We start from the raw sequence: 18739 nt of genomic DNA, 5'->3' as shown, positions 1-18739 counted from the left end.
GTAGTAAAAGCTTTTAAATATGTATTTGTTAAACTGACTACTGTATACCAAGGGGCTAACAAATGGTTAGGTATAGTTTTTTGTCATTTCCAGTTATTTTGAGTTAGTCACTGGTAGTGACTAGACACTCATTAAAATGCTTACTTAATTTGTGATTAAATGCATTTTCAGCTGTATTGATCAACCTACATCAAATTTCTCCTTTTGAACATATTATGGAATAACTTTTAAAGCAAAAACATTTATTTGAAAAATTTATGTTCTAAACCTCTGCTGGATCACGTTTATCCATGGCAGGTTGAAAACTTGGGGGCGGTGGGAGGGTGGGGGGGGAAAGAACACTTCTGAAATGAGTGCAATTAGCCCTTGACTCAGCAATTGCACCTAAAATGAGAACTTTACCCCCATGCGTTAACCTTTTGTGGCAAGCAATGTTCCTGCTAAACCTGTGTGAGTACCTGGCTGCACAGCAGCATGGAAGGTACCACGGAGACCTCATTACATGAAAAATAACATGGGCGCGGAACCCTAAAAAGCATTAAAGGGATCGTGCACTGCGAAAACAGACTGTGTACAACAGCTAAATTTTTAAAGTAACAGAAGTTGGTATTATCGGTAGCTTGCTGTGTATTTTTGCCTCTGTGAAATTACCCTGCCTGTTGATAAATTTGATAGAACCTACTGCCTATTGAGTTTAAGGAAGAACATGGACATGATATAAATTCTACAGTGGGCTATATTGTAATTGAGTGGTAACTATTAGTCCCATGACATGCTACCCTATTCTCAGCACTGATACAGGATATAGATTTCATTTACTTGGGGACTCAGTATGCTTATGGAAACCAGTTTTTTAATAAGCATTAAAGAAAACCCAAAGCCTAATATACACAATCCCGCTTCAGAAAAGATGTGTGATTATTTCCTGACATATTTTTGAACATCCTGGCTCAAGACCTCATCATCTGTTTCATGCCAGACCCTATTATCTGCTATTTTGTCTTTCTATGTTAAGAGTGCTATGGATTGAGACTGGGTGTGTTCACCCATGAAAATTGTTGCTTATGGCACTTCGTTTCCCAGAATGCTATAAATAATGCCGTTTGTATATTTTTTCCTCTTTACATTGTTAATATACCAGCCACAATGCTTAATTTTACTGTTCACAGCTTTTCTTGCATAAATCTTTTGCAACTGCATAATTTTCTCATGTGTTTATATTCCTTATGTAATATTCAGGCATTATTTTTTGCTCTATCTTACATGGTGCAAGCTTTTCTTCAATTTCTGACAGTCTTTAGTGACAATATCCCCCATTTATGCTGAATACTACCATGGAGCCTTTTTCCCTATGTTGTGGGATTTTTCCTTATCCTGAGAATCTTGTTGCCATGCTCCATTACAATGTTTACAGTCCATCATGACAAATAACATTTTTTTGTTGCTCTTGAAATTTTCTATCGTGCTTGAGTATTCCACAACTGCATTAATAATGTTTTGGAGATGCTTTAAGTGGTTCATTAGCTCCTTGAGAAGTGTTAAAAGGATCATCACAGGTGCACTGCAAATGGCTTATATTTCTTTATTATCTCCAAATAAAATTGCATTCTCAGAAATGGTACATGTTAAGAACATGACTTTCTGCATTTTCATTATCAGTTTGGGATAAACATTTAAAAAAAAAACTGCCTTGTCTTTTCCACGAATGTAAGAATTGTAAGCTTTTGGTGTTCCATTTGCATTTTATCATTCAATATAGTGCGTGGCCATGAAGGGGTTAACCCACTGGATTAGATGTGGTATCTTGATTACTGTTAACTGATTTTTTCCTTCCTGTCAGCACTGTGGTTGTGTACCTACCCTGTAGTGGTTCAAGAAGGTGGCTCACCATTACTTTCTCACTGGCAATTAGGGAGGGCAACAAATGCTGGCATCGCTGCCTAGGCCCACATCCTGTGAAAGAATTTTAAAAAAGCAAAGAAAAAGGTTCATTCCCATCCGTTTCCTGTTTTAAGATTCCATTATAAATTAGTTTTCTCCATTGCTTCTGGACAAACTCTAGTATGATATTACATCTAGAACTTACCTATGGAGGTTGTGTATGGTGTACAGAAATTTAATCCAGGACTTTAAATCTCATACATCCAAGAAGTGAAACCTCCTTTGTGTTGGTCTGGAGAATTGACTTCAAGCTTATTCGTATGAACCAGTTTCCTGCTGCAATCTTTGTGGATTGCAACATGAATCTGATGCTAGTTTGGAACCATTCAAATGTTAGGGAGGATAACTAATTGAATTTGATATTTCTTGGCAAATGGCTTCTGTTTTCTCTTGGCTTGTGAAAAACTTTTTTTATATTGTTTATTTTATGGGCGAAAAGTTGATTTATTTGTTTTATATGTTTCAAAAAAGGAATGAAAGTTAACTTAAGATTCCAAAAATATCATAATTTTATTTAGCATTTCACAGAATAAAAGCAAACAGTGTTTTTGAGTTGTGGGAAAGAATTATTAATTGATTATTTAGCAGCAGCTTGGAAGAGAATCCAGTTGCTTGGATTCATGATGGCAGTGTGATGGTGAGTGGAACAAAGCCCACCTTTGCCATGGTTACTGACTTGCAGACCTTGAATCTCTGGTATGTCATCCACTCTACCTGAACAAAGAGCAGGATGTTTTTGTCATCAAGAGCAGGATGAACTTGCATGAGGTCATTCTGGATAACTCGTACTACCTTCAAGTGACGAATTACAAATCAGGTTGTCTGCCTGTCCACAGTGTGATTGGCTAATGCAATCAACTTTTTCAATCAAATTTTATTTTGAAAAGTGAACTTTTGTTTCTATTAAGAGTTTGAAGTTCAGTTCTGAAGGATGCCTCAAAGTCACCAATTTATTTAGTCTAATTGTTTAAAACTGTTTTCAATAAATTGCTGCTGACAGCATTTGATTTAACGCTGTTTTTCTGCATCTTTGGCATTTCTGTCCTGAAGCATTTCTCCTTCAGGTGAACTGGTTTACAAATGTATGCTTTCTGTATTTGGGTGCCACAGGCTTTAATGCCAGAAAACAGTACCACGTGCACTTTTAGGCTAAATGTGGCTGGAGCTGGACATGGTTTGCTATAAATTTGACTTTATTCTGCTATTCATATTTTTCATTTCTTATTTTTTTGTCCTTTCTGCTTTTGTGCAGGAATGTCTTCAAGAGAGATCTATGGTAACTTTCTGCTCTATTTATTAGTCTGATTCTTATCTACTTCAATCTGATGCATTTTTCATATTTTCCACTCAATTGCTTTATTATTGGGTTTTATTGCAACTGCACAATTCTGCATGCATTCAGAACTTTTGTTACAAAACATTGGACTGTTTAAGAATCAAAACTCCAGCTCATGTATTCAATTAACTGAATTACTGTTTTGCAAATTTAAATATAAAGGAGAGACAGCACAAGAACATTTGGCCCATCGAGCTCATTCTACGACATATTTAATTCGATCAAATAAAACCTAATGACCGTTTTCAGACATGTATTAATTTAATGTGAGGAGCATGAAGTTTAATTTGGCAACACATATTGAGCAGCTGTCTAAGAATTGGCTCTTCAAACCTACCATGTTCAGTGAAACTTTCTGCTCAATTATTTCGTAATGGGAGCCCTTAGCAATTCAACTGGTGAATATGCTTTGTTGTGTGGCACTAAAGCTATACAGATCTGGAGTGCATTGCTTTCGATCTCTGCTCTATGCGATGTTTAGCCAATATCAGTTGGGTGCAACAAGTACCCTGTGATGCAGAGAAAAAAAACTGGAATGAGTTCTTGGTATTGAGAACTGAGTAACTTCATGAGAGAGTGTGCATCTGTAGGTATTTCATATGGATATTTAGCAAGGATCAGATTGGGTTTAGCTGTAATGGCATCCAGGGTCAAATAACACAGTAAAATTACTGTCTAGTGTCATTTGAAAAATGATTGTTTCTGTGCAGACCAGTGCCATGTCAAGGGTGGAGGGGCATGGTGAAAATTTCATAAAAACTTTCATGACTGACAAGATTCATGTTGGAGATTTGTCTACCACACAAACATGCATAAAATATATAGTTCTATTTTTGTGCTGGAATTCTCTTGTATGCAATTGAGTGGAAGAATAATTTGCTATGAGCTAATTAATCTTGCACCGTACTAATATGATGGATTATTTTCATAAATTCATGTGCTAGTGTTATTTCAATGATTATATTTTAAAATGTTAGAGAAAATAGGAAGTGGAAGCCATGATGGTAGTGTTTGCATGGCACACCCCTATTTTCAGTAGTTTTTGAAAAAATTGCTGATTCTCATCATGCGATTCATGTTATAATGTAATGCATTATTAAAACAGTACTCTGTATGACCATTCTAGGCACCCCCTTCACATTAGTAGACACATCTGCATGACAGTTGATGCTCATTGCCAAACTTGGAGCAGCTGGTATCCTGTTCCTTTGCATTTTATCTCCTCCAAACTGAACTGCCCCATGCTATCAGAATGGTGAATGCAAAATGAATCCTACTGCTCGTGATACATTTCTACATGGCAGGCTGGCACTGATGAAGATAGCACACATGCTAAAACTTTATTGCCAACCTTTTTGCAGACAAATGCAGGAGATCTACTTTGGAACCTAGCAATCCTGTCCAACTTTATCATTCAAAATGCTTCCTGGTTATATCACAGCTTTTGAAGATAAAAGTTCATGGATATGGACTCGATTTCCTCTGTTTCTTTCTAAACAGGACAGATCTTCAAGTTGTGTATTGGTACAAGTCTTCAGGCTTAAGTCTTAATACTGATCTGTAACTTGCAAGGTACTAAATTATAAAGCATGTTCTTAAAAAACAGATCTGTAAATGTTAGAAATACATAGCAGATCTTTCAATACCTGAAAAGACAGTTCAAATTTTAAGCAGAGACCTTTCATAAAAGCTGAAAAAAGGATGCAACCAAGTCCCCTAATCAAAGTAGTCTGTCATTGAGACCTCCTTCTTCCTATTTCAGTTCAGATGAGGCGTATCCAACTAAAACATTAACACGATGCTGGCAGAGCTTCTATGTTTATTAGATACTTTTTCATATTTTGCTTAATGTTTATGGTGAAAGTGAAGAAAAAGTTTAGATTTTGCCTGTAAGTGTGAGGGCTAGCCTCCCAGTTTAAAGACTATCTTTGTCCTTCTCTTTCTGTTAGCTATAGGAGGCCATTCGGCCTGTAGTGTTTCTGCTCGTTCTCTGAAGGAACAGTTCATCGACTGCGACTCCCTGCTTTCCTCTAGTAGCCCTGCACATTCTTCCTTTTCAGATAATCCAATTTCCTCTTGAAAGCCGATTGAACCTGTCGCCACTACACTCTCAGGCAGTGTATTCCATATTCACTCATGTTGACATTGCTTCTTTTGCCAGTTACCTTAAATCTGTGCCCTCTGGTTCTTGATCCTTCCAACAATGGGAATAGTTTCCCCCTATCTACTCTGTCCCGGCCTGTCATGATTTTGAATACCCCTTTCAAATCTCCTCTCAAACTTCTCCTCTGCAGGGAAAACGATCCCAACTTCTGCAGTCTATCCAGGTAACTGAATTCCCTCACCACTAGAACCATCCTTGTGAATCTTTTCTCCACTTTTTCTCATGCCTTTGCATTCTTCCTTAGGTATGATGTCCAGAACTGGATGCAACACTGCAGTGCTTTCTACAAGTTTAACATAACTTTTTTGCTTTTGTACTCTATGCCTCTATTGATATAGTTTGCATCAATCTGTCCTACCATCTTCAATGATTTATGCACATTTGCATCCGGATCCCTCTGCTCTTGCATCCCATTTAGAGTTGCACCTTTATTTTATATTGTCTCTCTGTGGAGAATTTTCTCCCCGTCGAGGGGGGCGGAGCCGGCATGGGTGGGCACGCAACCAATCGCCGCTCGCCATCAGCTGCACCCCACCATTTTACATGGGAGGGCCAATCAAGGCCTGCCCAGTGTGACACAGAGCTGCCTCAGGGAGTTTAATTTCATTATCAAAAAGTGAATAAAAGTTTTCAAAAAATTATTTGAACATGTCCCCTCATGTGACAGTGTCACATGAGCTGGGACATGTCTATGAATTTTATTAAAATTTTTTATTAAAGCTTAAAAACTTAAATGAAACTTCATCCCGCTCGTGGATGAGGTTCCATGATAAATGCGAAAGCCGCATGGGCTATTCGCCTGCCCGCCAACCGTAAGGTTGGACGGGCAGCCCTGTTAAGTATTTTAATTGCTGTTTAAATGACCTTAATATGCCTTTGACAGTTCGGTGGGTGCGCAGCCGACTCCGGTGCAAGTCCGCCGAACTGAAGATCTGAATGACGCGCGGTGATGTCGGGATGCAAGCCAGATGTCACCGCGCATCATTTTATGCATCAGTGAGCGGGGCCCGCCCCCTTATGCCGACCAGAGATTCAGACCCCGGTGCTCTTTCTACCAAAATGAATCACTTCATACTTCTCTGCATTAAATTTTATCTGCCACTTGTCTGCCCATTCTACCTACTTAAGTCCTTTTGACGTTCTATGTTATCCTCCTCACGGTTAACAATGCTTCCCAGTTTTATATCATTCACAAATTTTGAAATTATGCCCTGTACACCTATGCAACTATATACCAGCAGGTATACTCCCAGGGCTTTGTTAGTCCAACTCTGAAACCAGCTATGAGGAGCTGAGCAAAGGTGTTCTTCATTTTTTCTAAAATTAAAAAAAATTCTTTACCTTCTTACAAGGCAATACCCAGTTTCCACTCTGGACCTTTGCATGATCAAGAAACTAATCTAGGTGACAGCCGAACAGAAGCGATGGACACTTCCATCCTGCTAAGCAGGATAGTGTTTCCAGTGCCTGTAGATGTGTATTTCATTGGATGTTGCAGTCTGTTTGTATTCACTTACTTGACATGCCTAAAGCCTTTGTATCTCAATGCTAATTATTTTGATTTTTGTGCATATTGGCCTGGGCTCAGATGGATTAAATTAAGTTTTCAACAGATTATTTGAAATTTTCAGTGTTGCTCTTATTCCATTGTCTTTGGCATGAAAAGCACTCTTTGAAAAAGAAAAAGCCCTGCTCACTTTATTCCACACATCATTAACCAGTGAGATCAACCACTGTGATGATATGCACTGAGCTCTATGACAGTACTTCCAATAAGTTGATTTATTCACATAATATTCTCCTTTTGATCCATCAAAAGGAAATTGGATAAAAACTTGAGAAGGAAAATTTACAATGCTTTGGGGAAAGAGTGGGCAATTGGGACCAATTGGATAGCTCTTTCAAAGAGCTGACATAGGCAGAATGGGTTCTATGTACTTATTCTGTGCACTAAGATTCTACAATCCAGAGTAACATGCAGTAACATTTCATGTTATCTTTATTCTTTGGAGAATGTGCAGCCGAAGATGAAAGCATTGCCACGTAAGATGATATGGATGCAAACCTGTGCCTTGTGTGCCCTCTAGCAGAGGCATAGTAGCTGCAGCTACAAAAATGAGAAGGCAATTGTTACAATTTTTAAAGTTACAAACTTGGCTGTCCTACCTATCTACCTAAGCAAACCTTAATGCAATACTGAGTTTGTCAAACATGGTATACGTGATGAGAGTTAAGAACAAAGATGAGATACTTGCAAAGGTTAATCAAATGCAGGTAGTGAAAATTGAGGTGTATAATTTTATGTAAAAAAATGACATTGTCCTTAGCTGTACCTTAAACTACAGTGAATGTATTGAACAGCATGTGTTGTGCAAGCTATTTAAAAGTCTGTCAGCCTTGTAAAGTTTTCAGTCCAAGTGCTTAATAATACCAATGTAATCTTTGGAAAAAAACTGCACCCACTTTATCCTTGCATCATTACTCACCTAAGACACTATGGCCAGGATTTTCCCATTGGCGATTTGGGGGCGCTCGCCAATAAGAAAATGACGCGGGATGATGTCGGGAGGAACCCCCGACATCATCCTGGTCCCTTTAAATTTTCAGGTCAGTGAAATCAGCTGTCTGCCCGCCGACCTGTCAAAGGCCAATTGAGGTCATTGACAGGGTAATTAAGATTGTTAAAGATCCTGCACTGGCAGGATGAGGTTTCACGTCTGTTTTTAAAAATTTTCATAAAGTTAATGTGTTTCTAATTAACATGGCCCATCTCGTGTGACATTGTCACATGAGGGGGACATGTTAATAATTTTTATATTTTTATGCTCTTGGTGTTTTCTCGCCTGTCAGCAATCTCCTTGAGACAGCACTTGGTCTCAGGGAGCAGTGTGCTCTTTCGCATGCATACGGGAAAGAGCGCACTGTGACAGATGGGGAATCCCTCCACCAGCACCACCACCACCACCCACCCCCCCCCCCCACTCCCGTTGCACAGGAAGCGCATAAGTTGGGTAGGCCGCTAAGGCCCGCCCACTTAAAATGGTGGCCGGCCCCATTTCGGGCCCGCATGCCCACCAAGGGCAAAATTCTGCCCTATGTATATGATCTACACTCAGGCCTTTTGTAATTTAATTGAAGGGATTGGTGATGCAGAGTGGTGTGAGCCAGATTTTAACCTCATAAACATAACTTTCTGATTTAGAATGTCCCTAATAAGCATGCTGCTGTTAACCACTGCTGTCTCTGAATTGAGCTGCTAAAGGCAACTCTTTGGCTTCCACGAGTTTGTGCAATAAATAACTTTTTAAAAAAGCTGTTGAATCTCTGCATGCATGTTATTCTCCACCATGTATCATTAGATCAGTTGAATGCATGTGACACTGATTTTTCCAAGATCTAAGATTCCTCCCGCTGGAGGGTCATGACCTGATGTTTCAGTGGTCCGATTGAATTTGACATCCTGATTACCAACCTCACTTAGTTTTCAATTGGACAAGATAATTTATCGCTGAATTACGTGACTATTTATAACAAACAACATAATGTGCATGATAGCTGTGACACAATTGGCTTTTAGTTGTTGCACAGCAAAGTAGGGACTAACACAGTTTCTGTGTTATCTTTATCTTGTGCCCCTCCGGCTGGTTGAATACAAACACAATGGGCAAGGAATCATTTTTGTGCATTGGGAAATATCTGATGAGAACTAAAAATTATGTTTTAAAAATGGTGAAATGCATATTGTTCATTTTCTTTTCTTCACCTGAATTTATAGACGATAAGTATATTCGTCCGCTTACATTTTGGATTGTTGGAGATTTTGATGACTCTTCAGGGAGGCAGTTACTGTATGAATCCCTTAAACATTTGGTAAGATATTAAAATTAAGCCGGTATCTTACTCTCTTCCCATAATGTTGGTGCGACATTATGTACACATTGCTCTTTGTTAATATCCCGACCAGAGCAACCAACATCCTCTGTCATAATGATTATTTATTTCCATAGAAATGAGGGGTGGGGACTGAGTGTTGAGACTATTCATATATGCGTTGTATAAAATAACAAATTGTCAAGGGACTAATCCTTTGTTTTGTGGGGGATTTTCCATTCTAATTTAAGATTGTACACACATTTATAAATTATGGCCTTGTTGCATTTGTTTTTCACCCCTCATCGTCTATCTTATTCTATATGCAATAAAAGCACTTTGTGCAGATGTGTGCTCTTTAATTTCCCCCATGACTAGAAAATGCATAGCCTTGGCTCTGTGCTTCTCTGGCACACAGCTGAATTTGAGAACTCATTGTGTAGGTAATTGTGATAATTACTGAATTCCCTTGGCTTGCTGTTGCAGTTGATAATATTTACTTGACGTTTGATCACTGAGCAGAATACATAAAGACACTGGGGTAGAATTCTACTCTTGGGATGAAAACAGAGATTGGATGTTCAACTCGTGTTGAATTGCTGTATTATGTTAGCAACCTAAAACACAGTAACTGGGAATTGAGATTTTTGCATTCTACAACTAAGGGGGCCAATGTACTTACTGAAATAGGGATTCATCTCTGTTTTATTCTATAAGGCTCATTCTCAGGAGCTCAAAACAATATTTACTTAAAGTGTCCAAAACAAAAACAGAATTACCTGGAAAAGCTCAGCAGGTCTGGCAACATCGGCGGAGAATAAAAGAGTTGACGTTTCGAGTCCTCATGACCCTTCAGCAGAACTGGTTGAATCCAAGGAGAGGGGTGAAATATAAGCTGGTTTAAGGTGGGGGGGTTGGGTGGGGGGAGAGAAGTGGAGGGGGGTGGTGTGGTTGTAGGGACAAGCAAGCAGTGATAGGAGCAGATAATCAAAAGATATCAGACAAAAGAACACAGAGGTGTTGAAGTTGGTGATATTTTCTAAACGAATGTGCTAATTAAGAATGGATGGTAGGGCACTCAAGGTATAGCTCTAGTGGGGGTGGGGGAGGCATAAAAGATTTAGAAATAATGGAAATAGGTGGGAAAAGAAAAATCTATATAAATTATTTGAAAAAACAAAAGGAAGGGGGAAGAAACAGAAAGGGGGTGGGGATGAAGGAGGGAGGTCAAGATCTAAAGTTGTTGAATTCAATATTCAGTCCGGAAGGCTGTAAAGTGCCTAGTCGGAAGATGAGGTGCTGTTCCTCCAGTTTGCGTTGGGCTTCACTGGAACAATGCAGCAAGCCAAGGACAGACATGTGGGCAAGAGAGCAGGGTGGAGTGTTAAAATGGCAAGCGACAGGGAGGTTTGGGTCATTCTTGCGGATGGAGCGCAGGTGTTCTGCAAAGCGGTCACCCAGTTAACCAGTTTTTATCTCTTTATTTAAAGTGTATTGCTCTACCCTTCCTCTTATAATCTGCTGGCTTTTAAAATCAAAGTTTGGCATCACCTAACCAGCGTTTCTTGATTTATCTCATCTCTTTTCAACCCTGGTGGTGCTCTGCACTGTGGTCCTTAATTCTTCAATGAGGTTTCTCGAAAGTTAAAGGATTAATATATATATACAATATCTCTAGTACTGAAATTTTAAGTTTTCTTTTTAAAGCAGACAGGTTTTTTGTACTTCTGCAAATCTGTTTGTGTGTTGCTTTGCAGAAATCTAGCAATAACTTGAGGATCGGCTTGATAAACAGTCCAAGTAGTGAACCTACCAAAGAGAACACAGTTATTGCCAGAGCCATCTGGGCTGCACTTAACACTCAAAGCGTTAACAATGCCAAGAACTTCATCACTAAACTTGCAAAAGAAGAAACTGCAAAGGCATTGGCCGAGGGGGCAAACATTATGGAATTTGCTGTCGGTGTAAGTGATCTGTCTTGCTAGTTTGTATTCGATTAGCGACATCTTTCCATTCACTTCAGTAAATGAACATGGATAGGAAATGATGACAATGTGAAGTCAAATGGCTGATTTTGTTTGAGGAAACTGTTTTGGGATTTAAAAATGGGACATTATGAGCTGTAATTGCAGTGCAAGGGTAGTACATCTAATTGCCAATTGATATTGCATAGTTTCCAACAATTGACACATGGGAATGGCTTTCCCTGTAGAGAGTCAGTTAACATGTTGTTTTACCTTGGGGCCACCATGTTCTTACAGGCTTCCCATTGCTGAATGACACAGAATTGCTCTGCACTGTTTAGTTGTTGGGTACAAACAACACTACATTTGAAGATGTGGCCAACTCCTTCAATTTAAGATTATCATCAGTTTTTAACTTCCATTTGAACTGTGAAGTTTTTAACATAGCTTCAGTGCTAACCGGGGAATTTAGAAATATGCTATGTGGGTATTAGTTACCTAGAGATGATATGAACTTTAAAGAATGCCGTATTTTCAATGTATCATGGATATACCTCTGATTACATATGTTCTTGACAAATAAAAGTAATGAAGTAGTATTGTCATTCCTGGTTTAGTTAATGCTGGAATCTGATTTCGTGACACAAAAAAGCAATAGGACAGTATGCTAGAATGAACAAAACCAGAAAGGAGCTTAACTAATAACGGCATCCAGAAATTTTTAATGCTTGTTGCTCTCAGTTACCAAAAACAGTACAATATGATTTTGCTGTAAATCCTTTTATTTGAGGATTGATAAGCTTCCTTGTTCTGATTTTTTTTTAAGGAAAAAGAAAACTTAACGTGCTTCTTGGAGTTGATTTTCTAAATATTTTACTTCAATTACTTCCTTAGTGAGATCTCAACCATGGGTTGAACTTTTAGGCCTTGATGGGTACAGGCATGGTGACGGCAGGCAAGTAAATTTCTACTGCCAGCTGCCTTGCTGATTCCCAAGTTCCATCCTGCCCCAGGGAAGTTTTCCCTGCCCGCAAACAATGGGTCATCGATTGAAATAGTTAATGGCCTAGTAAGGCTGTAGGTGGAGGATAACTGGAATTTTCTAGAATCTTCAGATCCCTGAAAGCATTGAGGAACAGTGGAGGTGGCCTCCTGGTAACAGTGATACAGCATCCCAGGCAGATATAGAGGTCCTCCCAGTCTTCCTGGCTTGAGTTGCAGCCTCAGGCTGTGCAGGGCTTCCTCAGGCTGCTGAGGCTATTTTTTAATTTAATTTTTAAAAGGTCAGTGAGAGAATGTCTCCATCTTGACAACCTGCTGCTTCAGTGCTAGAGGCCCCCCCTATCTGACGTCCTTATTTGAAGGCCAAGCCTGCCTCCCTGGCTTTTAATCGGCAACTCAGGGAAAATCAAAGTCAAGTGAGTATTTCCCCCACTGTGAGGGTTTCTGACCCTCATTTGACCATAATGATGGGGTTTCTAAGCCCAGAGGGAAAACCCTGCATCACTTTCCTGTGCTGTAAAGATTAGTCCAGTTCAACTGTATCGTGACGAGCTTATGTGCATCAGACAAAAGGCATTTGCAGCCTTACTATTCCAACACTCCACCTTTTGTTGGTAGTTCTCATTGTGCGCATTTTGGATATCACATGCTTTCAGCACCTGTTTGAGACTGCCTCTGGCTGCTGGCTGCATTGATATTCACTGCTTCTTGAACTGATACTAACTCAGTTGTAAGATATCTAGAGGTAGTTGCAGGTACAGATCACTAATTGAAAAAGACACAGTTGTCTGAGAACACTGAAGTAATAAAGAAAACATAGGACTGATGAGAAGTGTGATAGTGATAAATACTGAGAGAAAGGAAGACATTCATAAACACTTGGGGCTGGATAAAGAAGCCCCGCTCCTATTTCCAACATATCCAGTTTTTACTGCTATGGAAAAGGGAGCGGAGTACAATTCATACCTGGGAGATCCTCAAACTCAGCAGGGCCATTTGAACTTGGTACTGAATTCAGACAGACCCTATTTTGGTTGTTGCAAAGGCCTTAACCTACTCTGTGAGAGCCACAGATGGATGGAGTAGACATAAATGCTCTTGAAGGGGGCGGATATGTTTGTATAACCGTCATGACCTGAAGTTTATTTAAATGCCCCCTTCTTAAACTTTTTTAAAAAAACAGGCTTCAGCTGTCAGTGAGAGCTGAAAAAAACCTTCTGGAGGGGGAGGTTAGAAAAAAAAAGTAGCATCTGGTCGTGCAGTTTCAATAGAGCTTTTTGTTGACAGATCTCCAAGGGCTATCTTTATGTCATTATGAATTTTTGACTGGGTTTCAAAAGCAACAATTATTTCAGCAGGGGCCTCTGAGTTCACAGTTTGATTGTCAGCTTAAAGAGACTATTAAAGGATTAGCTGACTTTGATATGGAGTCTGAATATAAGTTTTATCTACTAGAGATTAACCACTTGAAGAGATTTTAAAACTTTGCTTGGATTTTATGAATAGAAGTTTTTTCACTTTTAAGTGTGTAGGAGTGAGAGCTGTATTAGGTTGTTAGTTTATTGTTTTTCATCTCCATTTGGCTCCTCAGGTCTCCTCTTGGTGGATACTGACTGAGTTGTAGTTTGCATGGAGGGTATGAGGAGATGGGGTGGTGAGTGATGGGGTGTGAGGGATAAGGTTAGAGGGCCTAACAGCTTCTGAAACAACTAGAATGGAGTCCGAGAACCAAGGCGGGCCTTCTAACCCAGTCCACCTTAGCCCTCACCAGCCCCCACTGTCACCTAAGCTCTGTTTCAGGGGTCAGCAGGCTTGACTTTATCTTGTTCCTGGGTACTTTTTACTGAGGTGGATCAGACATAAGCTACCCACCTCGGTAGCCAAAATGTGGACCATGGAGCAAATAGCAAAGAGAGAAAGGGAAGTTGGTAATGGAAATTAGATGCTTAACCAGCAGTGCACATGGAATATTGAGATTAACAGAGAAAATAAGAATAAAATTTGAAGAACCACCATGCACCTCATCCAAGACATTCCATAACCTCTTCTCAGGATGTTAATCAGACCTCACCCATACAGACCTGAAATGTGCCTTTAGATAAATTCTCAAAAGGCCAGTAATGTATGAAACGTGCATTCCATAGTCCAATCTATCTGGGAACAGGGTCAAAGAAGACCCATTTTGGATATAACTAATTAATTAATTTCTGTTCAATGGAGCACGGAAGATCAATAATTTACCATCTGTGTTTATCTTTGTTTTCAATTTACTTTCACCATTGCTTTGCTTGACCTGTTTTCTCTGTTTCCTTCTGTAGGGTATGGACAATGATGGCTTCAAAAAGATGTTTGAGACTCTGAATTTGGATTTCATTTTGTCACATAGTTCTTTCTGCAAGGATGTGGTGAAATTGAAGGGAGGACAGAGAGCCATAATAAGCAATGGACGAGTAAGTATTATGTTGATTTCAGTTGAAAAGAAAGTTACCACAAGATTGCGTCAGACAAGTTCAGATTCTTTCTCGGCACTTGGCGATTTGGTTTCTGTACTTTGGGTGCAGCCTATACCATAATAATGCTTAACGTTTTTAGTAATGGACTAAGATCATGCCAATGAATCAAACTCCACCTCACTTGGTACATCCCTGATAGAGCTCTCAGACTGTTGGTTTGATGTTAGGACAAACTCAAAATACTTTGGATTCTGGCAACCTGAAATAAAAAGGGAAAATGCTAGAAATACTCAACAGATCAAACAGTATCTGTGGAGAGAGAAACAGAGTTAATGTTTCACGTCAATGACCAGTTCTGATGAAAGGTCAAAGCAAAGTACTGCGGATGCTGGAAATCTGAATTAAAAACATAAAATGCTGGAAATACTGAGCAGGTCTGGCACTACCTGTGGAAAAAGAAACGGTTAACATTTTGAGTCTGTATAAGCACTGAAGAAGTCATACGGACTTGAAATGTTAACTCTTTCTCCCTCTCCACAGATGTTGCCTAACCTGCTGAGTATTTCCAGCATTTTCTGTTTTCATTATGTTTGATATTAAGACCTGGATCAGCAATTTTCTTTTGCCTGGATGTCTACGGGATTGGGCAATGAATTTGCTGTAGCAGCACGACTAAGCCTCCAGCCTCAACTCTGTCAATCTTACAGGCTGCTGTCGGACTGGATTTAGGAAAAGCAGAAGCTCAGTGTCCTACTCAAATCAGAATTTTGTTTCTTCCTCCACCTTTGTTCTGGTATCTAATCAGTTGCTTTCTGCCTTCAGTCTTGCCTATCCCCTTCCAAACCCTCATTTGTATCTTCATCACATTAGGGTTTGACAGCTTCAATTCTGGTTCCAGTCCTACAAAGTTCAACTCATCAAAAACATGACAGTCTGTTGTTCTCACCTACTGTGTGATCTTTTCAATTGGATCCCTTCATCAGAACAGAAAACTGAAACTCTTCTTTCCCCTTTCTTTCCCTTTGCTATTTAAATAATTTAACTGAATTTCAACAAAAATTCACTTTGAAGTGAATTAGACGTGATGCTTCAACTATTAGTAATCCATTTAAAATGATGATGGTGTAGTTCAGTTGGGTGATTAGTATTGATCACCTCTGAGTTTTCTCTTCTGCCCCAAGAACGAAGAATGCATCAATGCAGTTGACTGAGCAGCTGATCACTTAACCAGTGATGCTCTTAACCATGTACATTGCTTCTGCTTGGAGAAATTGCCCACTGGTTTACATTTTTGCTTAAAGGAGTTGCTTTTCAGCAGTGCAATAAATAATTTTTTGAAGCAAAAATTTGAATCAGTTTACTGTAAATTGAAGCAAATTTTTTGATGAGCTGCAGTATTATGATCTTTAGACTGCTGCATTGGCCTGGTTTTTAAGCAATCTTTTACCATTGCAGACCTTTTATGTTAAATTCAAGTATTCAGAAAATGGCAATGAGAATAGGTGAGGAAGTGAACAAAGTTAGCTAACAAATTGAATACTTATTTGTTCTCAATGAGTGTAACAAATATTCATTCTTTAAAAAATATAAAACATATTGACCATTGTACTCAGGTGTTTCTATATAGAATAATTATTGCAGTTTTACAATATGTCAAAATATCTAATTGGAAAGAGCTGATGTCCAAATGTACTATTTGCCTAATGCTGTCTAATTTAATTGGTTTTATTAAACATTTCAGATATTTGCAACTTTAGCCAAACAATCTTGATTAATACTAGCAAGTGCACAAACCTCTGACATCAATGTGTTTTACAGCATGTCATTAGAAAATATGCATGCTTACCCAGCTATTACCATTAGATCAACATACCCAGCAGATTAGCATATTCCAGCAGAGCCATGCAAACAGCTGTTGGTTTAGAAGTCCAAGTAAAGGTCAGTGACTAGAATGAGTCAAATTGTATCTCTATTAGATGATCAAGAAAGCAGACACCAATGAATATATAGATACTGGGATTCCCATTCAGAGTTGGAGAGAACAAACTTTTCAATGATTTGTCTTGAGTTGAGTATCAGGTTGTCCCCCTAATTTCTATAGTTTATTTGTTTGTTCGCACTAATCTAGTTTGCTGGGTCTGCCACTCACAACCTCGTATTTTGTACTGAGTGCTCTATCTTGATATTAAACCTATTTTGAAGCTACACCCTATATAGGAACATAGGACTTAGGAGCAGGAGTAGGCCATTTGGCTCTTCGAGCTAGCGCCGCCATTCAGTAAGATCATGGCTGATCTGATTGTGGTCTCAACTGCACCTTCCTGTCTGCTCCCCATAACCCTTGATCACTTTGTCTATCAAAATTCTATCTAACTCAGCTTTGAATCAATTCAATGACCCAGTCTCCATTGCTTTCTGGGGAAGAGAATTTCACTTACTAATGATCGTCTGAGAGAAAAAAATTCTCCTCATCTCTGTCTTAAAAGCGAGACCACTTATTCTTAAACTGTGTCCTCTAGATCTAGTCTCCCCCACAAGAGAAAACATTCTCCTGGTATCACCCTATCAAGTCTCCTTAGGATCTTATATGTTTCAATAAGGTCACCTCTCATTCTTCTAAACTTCAATGGGTCCAACCTATTCAACCTTTCTGCATTCTAGGAATGGGTCGAGTGAACCTTCTCTGAACTGCTTCTAATGCAAGTATATCTATTTTCAAATAAGACCAAAATTATATCTAGTACTCCAAATGTAGTCTCACCAAGGCCCTGTGCAGCTGCAGTAAAACATCCCTACTTTTATATTCCATTCCCTTTTCAACAAACACCAACATTCCATTTGCCTTCCTAATCACTTGCAATACCTGAATACTAAATTTTTGTGATTCATATACCAGGACACCCAAATCGCTCTGCACCACCAAATTCTACAATCTCTCTCCATTTAAAAAGTATACTGCTTTTCTATTCTTCCGTTCAAAGTGGACAAGTTCACATTTTCCCATATTATACTTCATCTGCCAGATCTGTGCCCACTCATTTAATCTACCTATATCCTTTTGCAGACTCTCTACCGCCTCTTCTTTCCTACATATCTTGGTATCAACAGAAAATTTAGCTACCTTACATTCAGTCCCTTCTTTCAAGTCATTGATACATATTGTAAATAATTGAGGCCCCAGCACTGATCCCTGTGGCAGTCCACTAGCTGCAGCTTGCCAGCCCCAAAAAGAACTATTTATCCCTACTCTCTGCTTGCTGTTAGCTAACCAATCTTTTATCTGTGCTAACATGTTACTCCACTACATCATGTTCTCTCATCTTTTGTAGTAGCCTTTGATGTGGCAATGTTTTTTTTTTACTCTTTCATGGAATGTGAGCATTGCTGGCAAGGCCAGCATTTGTTCCCCATCAGTAATTGTCCTTGAACTGAATTGCTTGCTAGGCCATTTCAGAGGGCAGCTAAGAGTCAACCACATTGCTGTAGGCCTGAAGTCACATGTAGGCCAGACCAGGTAAGAATAACAGATTAAGGACATTAGTGAACCAGATGGGTTTTTATAACAATGATACTTGTCATGGTCACCATTACTGAGACTAACTTTATATTCCAGATATATTAATTGAATTTAAATACCACTAGTTGCCATGGTGGAAATTGGACCCATGTCCCCAGAGCAGTAACCTGGGCCTCTGGATTACTAGTCAAGTGACATTACCACTATGCCACCATCTCCTGCCAACCACCCTGCCCCCTCCCCCACCAAAAGCCTTTTGGAAATCCAAGTACACTGCATCTACAGCTTCCCCTTTATCTACTTTACAGTAACTAAAATAGACATTTGCTCAAGAGAAGCTAGAATTTAGCTTACTTGCTGAAGAAAGGTCACGTTGAGTCCTCATGTGAGATATAAAGGCTGTCATGCAGTTAAAGTGCTGATGAAGGGGCTGCATCCAAGATGTGATCCTGTATTTTCTACTCACAATATTGACTGACCTGTTGTGTATTT

General features: G+C 39.2%; 1 protein-coding gene across 2 annotated transcripts in view; it reads left to right on the top strand.

Annotated features, from left to right (window-relative positions):
• The window catches only part of uggt1 (UDP-glucose glycoprotein glucosyltransferase 1), a 148131-nt gene that overhangs the window by 59569 nt on the left and 69823 nt on the right, over positions 1–18739 (top strand). The window contains exons 21-24 of one of the 2 annotated variants that reach the window (XM_041213089.1): positions 3194–3217; positions 9217–9311; positions 11069–11275; positions 14596–14727. In XM_041213089.1, coding sequence (XP_041069023.1) covers positions 3194–3217; positions 9217–9311; positions 11069–11275; positions 14596–14727 — 458 coding nt within the window. The remainder of the gene's footprint in view (positions 1–3193; positions 3218–9216; positions 9312–11068; positions 11276–14595; positions 14728–18739) is intronic. The other variant, XM_041213097.1, reaches the window with a different exon arrangement.

This window comes from Carcharodon carcharias, chromosome 2 (assembly GCF_017639515.1).
Source record: "Carcharodon carcharias isolate sCarCar2 chromosome 2, sCarCar2.pri, whole genome shotgun sequence".
Lineage (NCBI taxonomy): Eukaryota > Metazoa > Chordata > Chondrichthyes > Lamniformes > Lamnidae > Carcharodon > Carcharodon carcharias.
The sequence above is the reverse complement of the archived record's forward strand: the minus strand, read 5'-3'. Positions and strand labels throughout refer to the sequence as shown.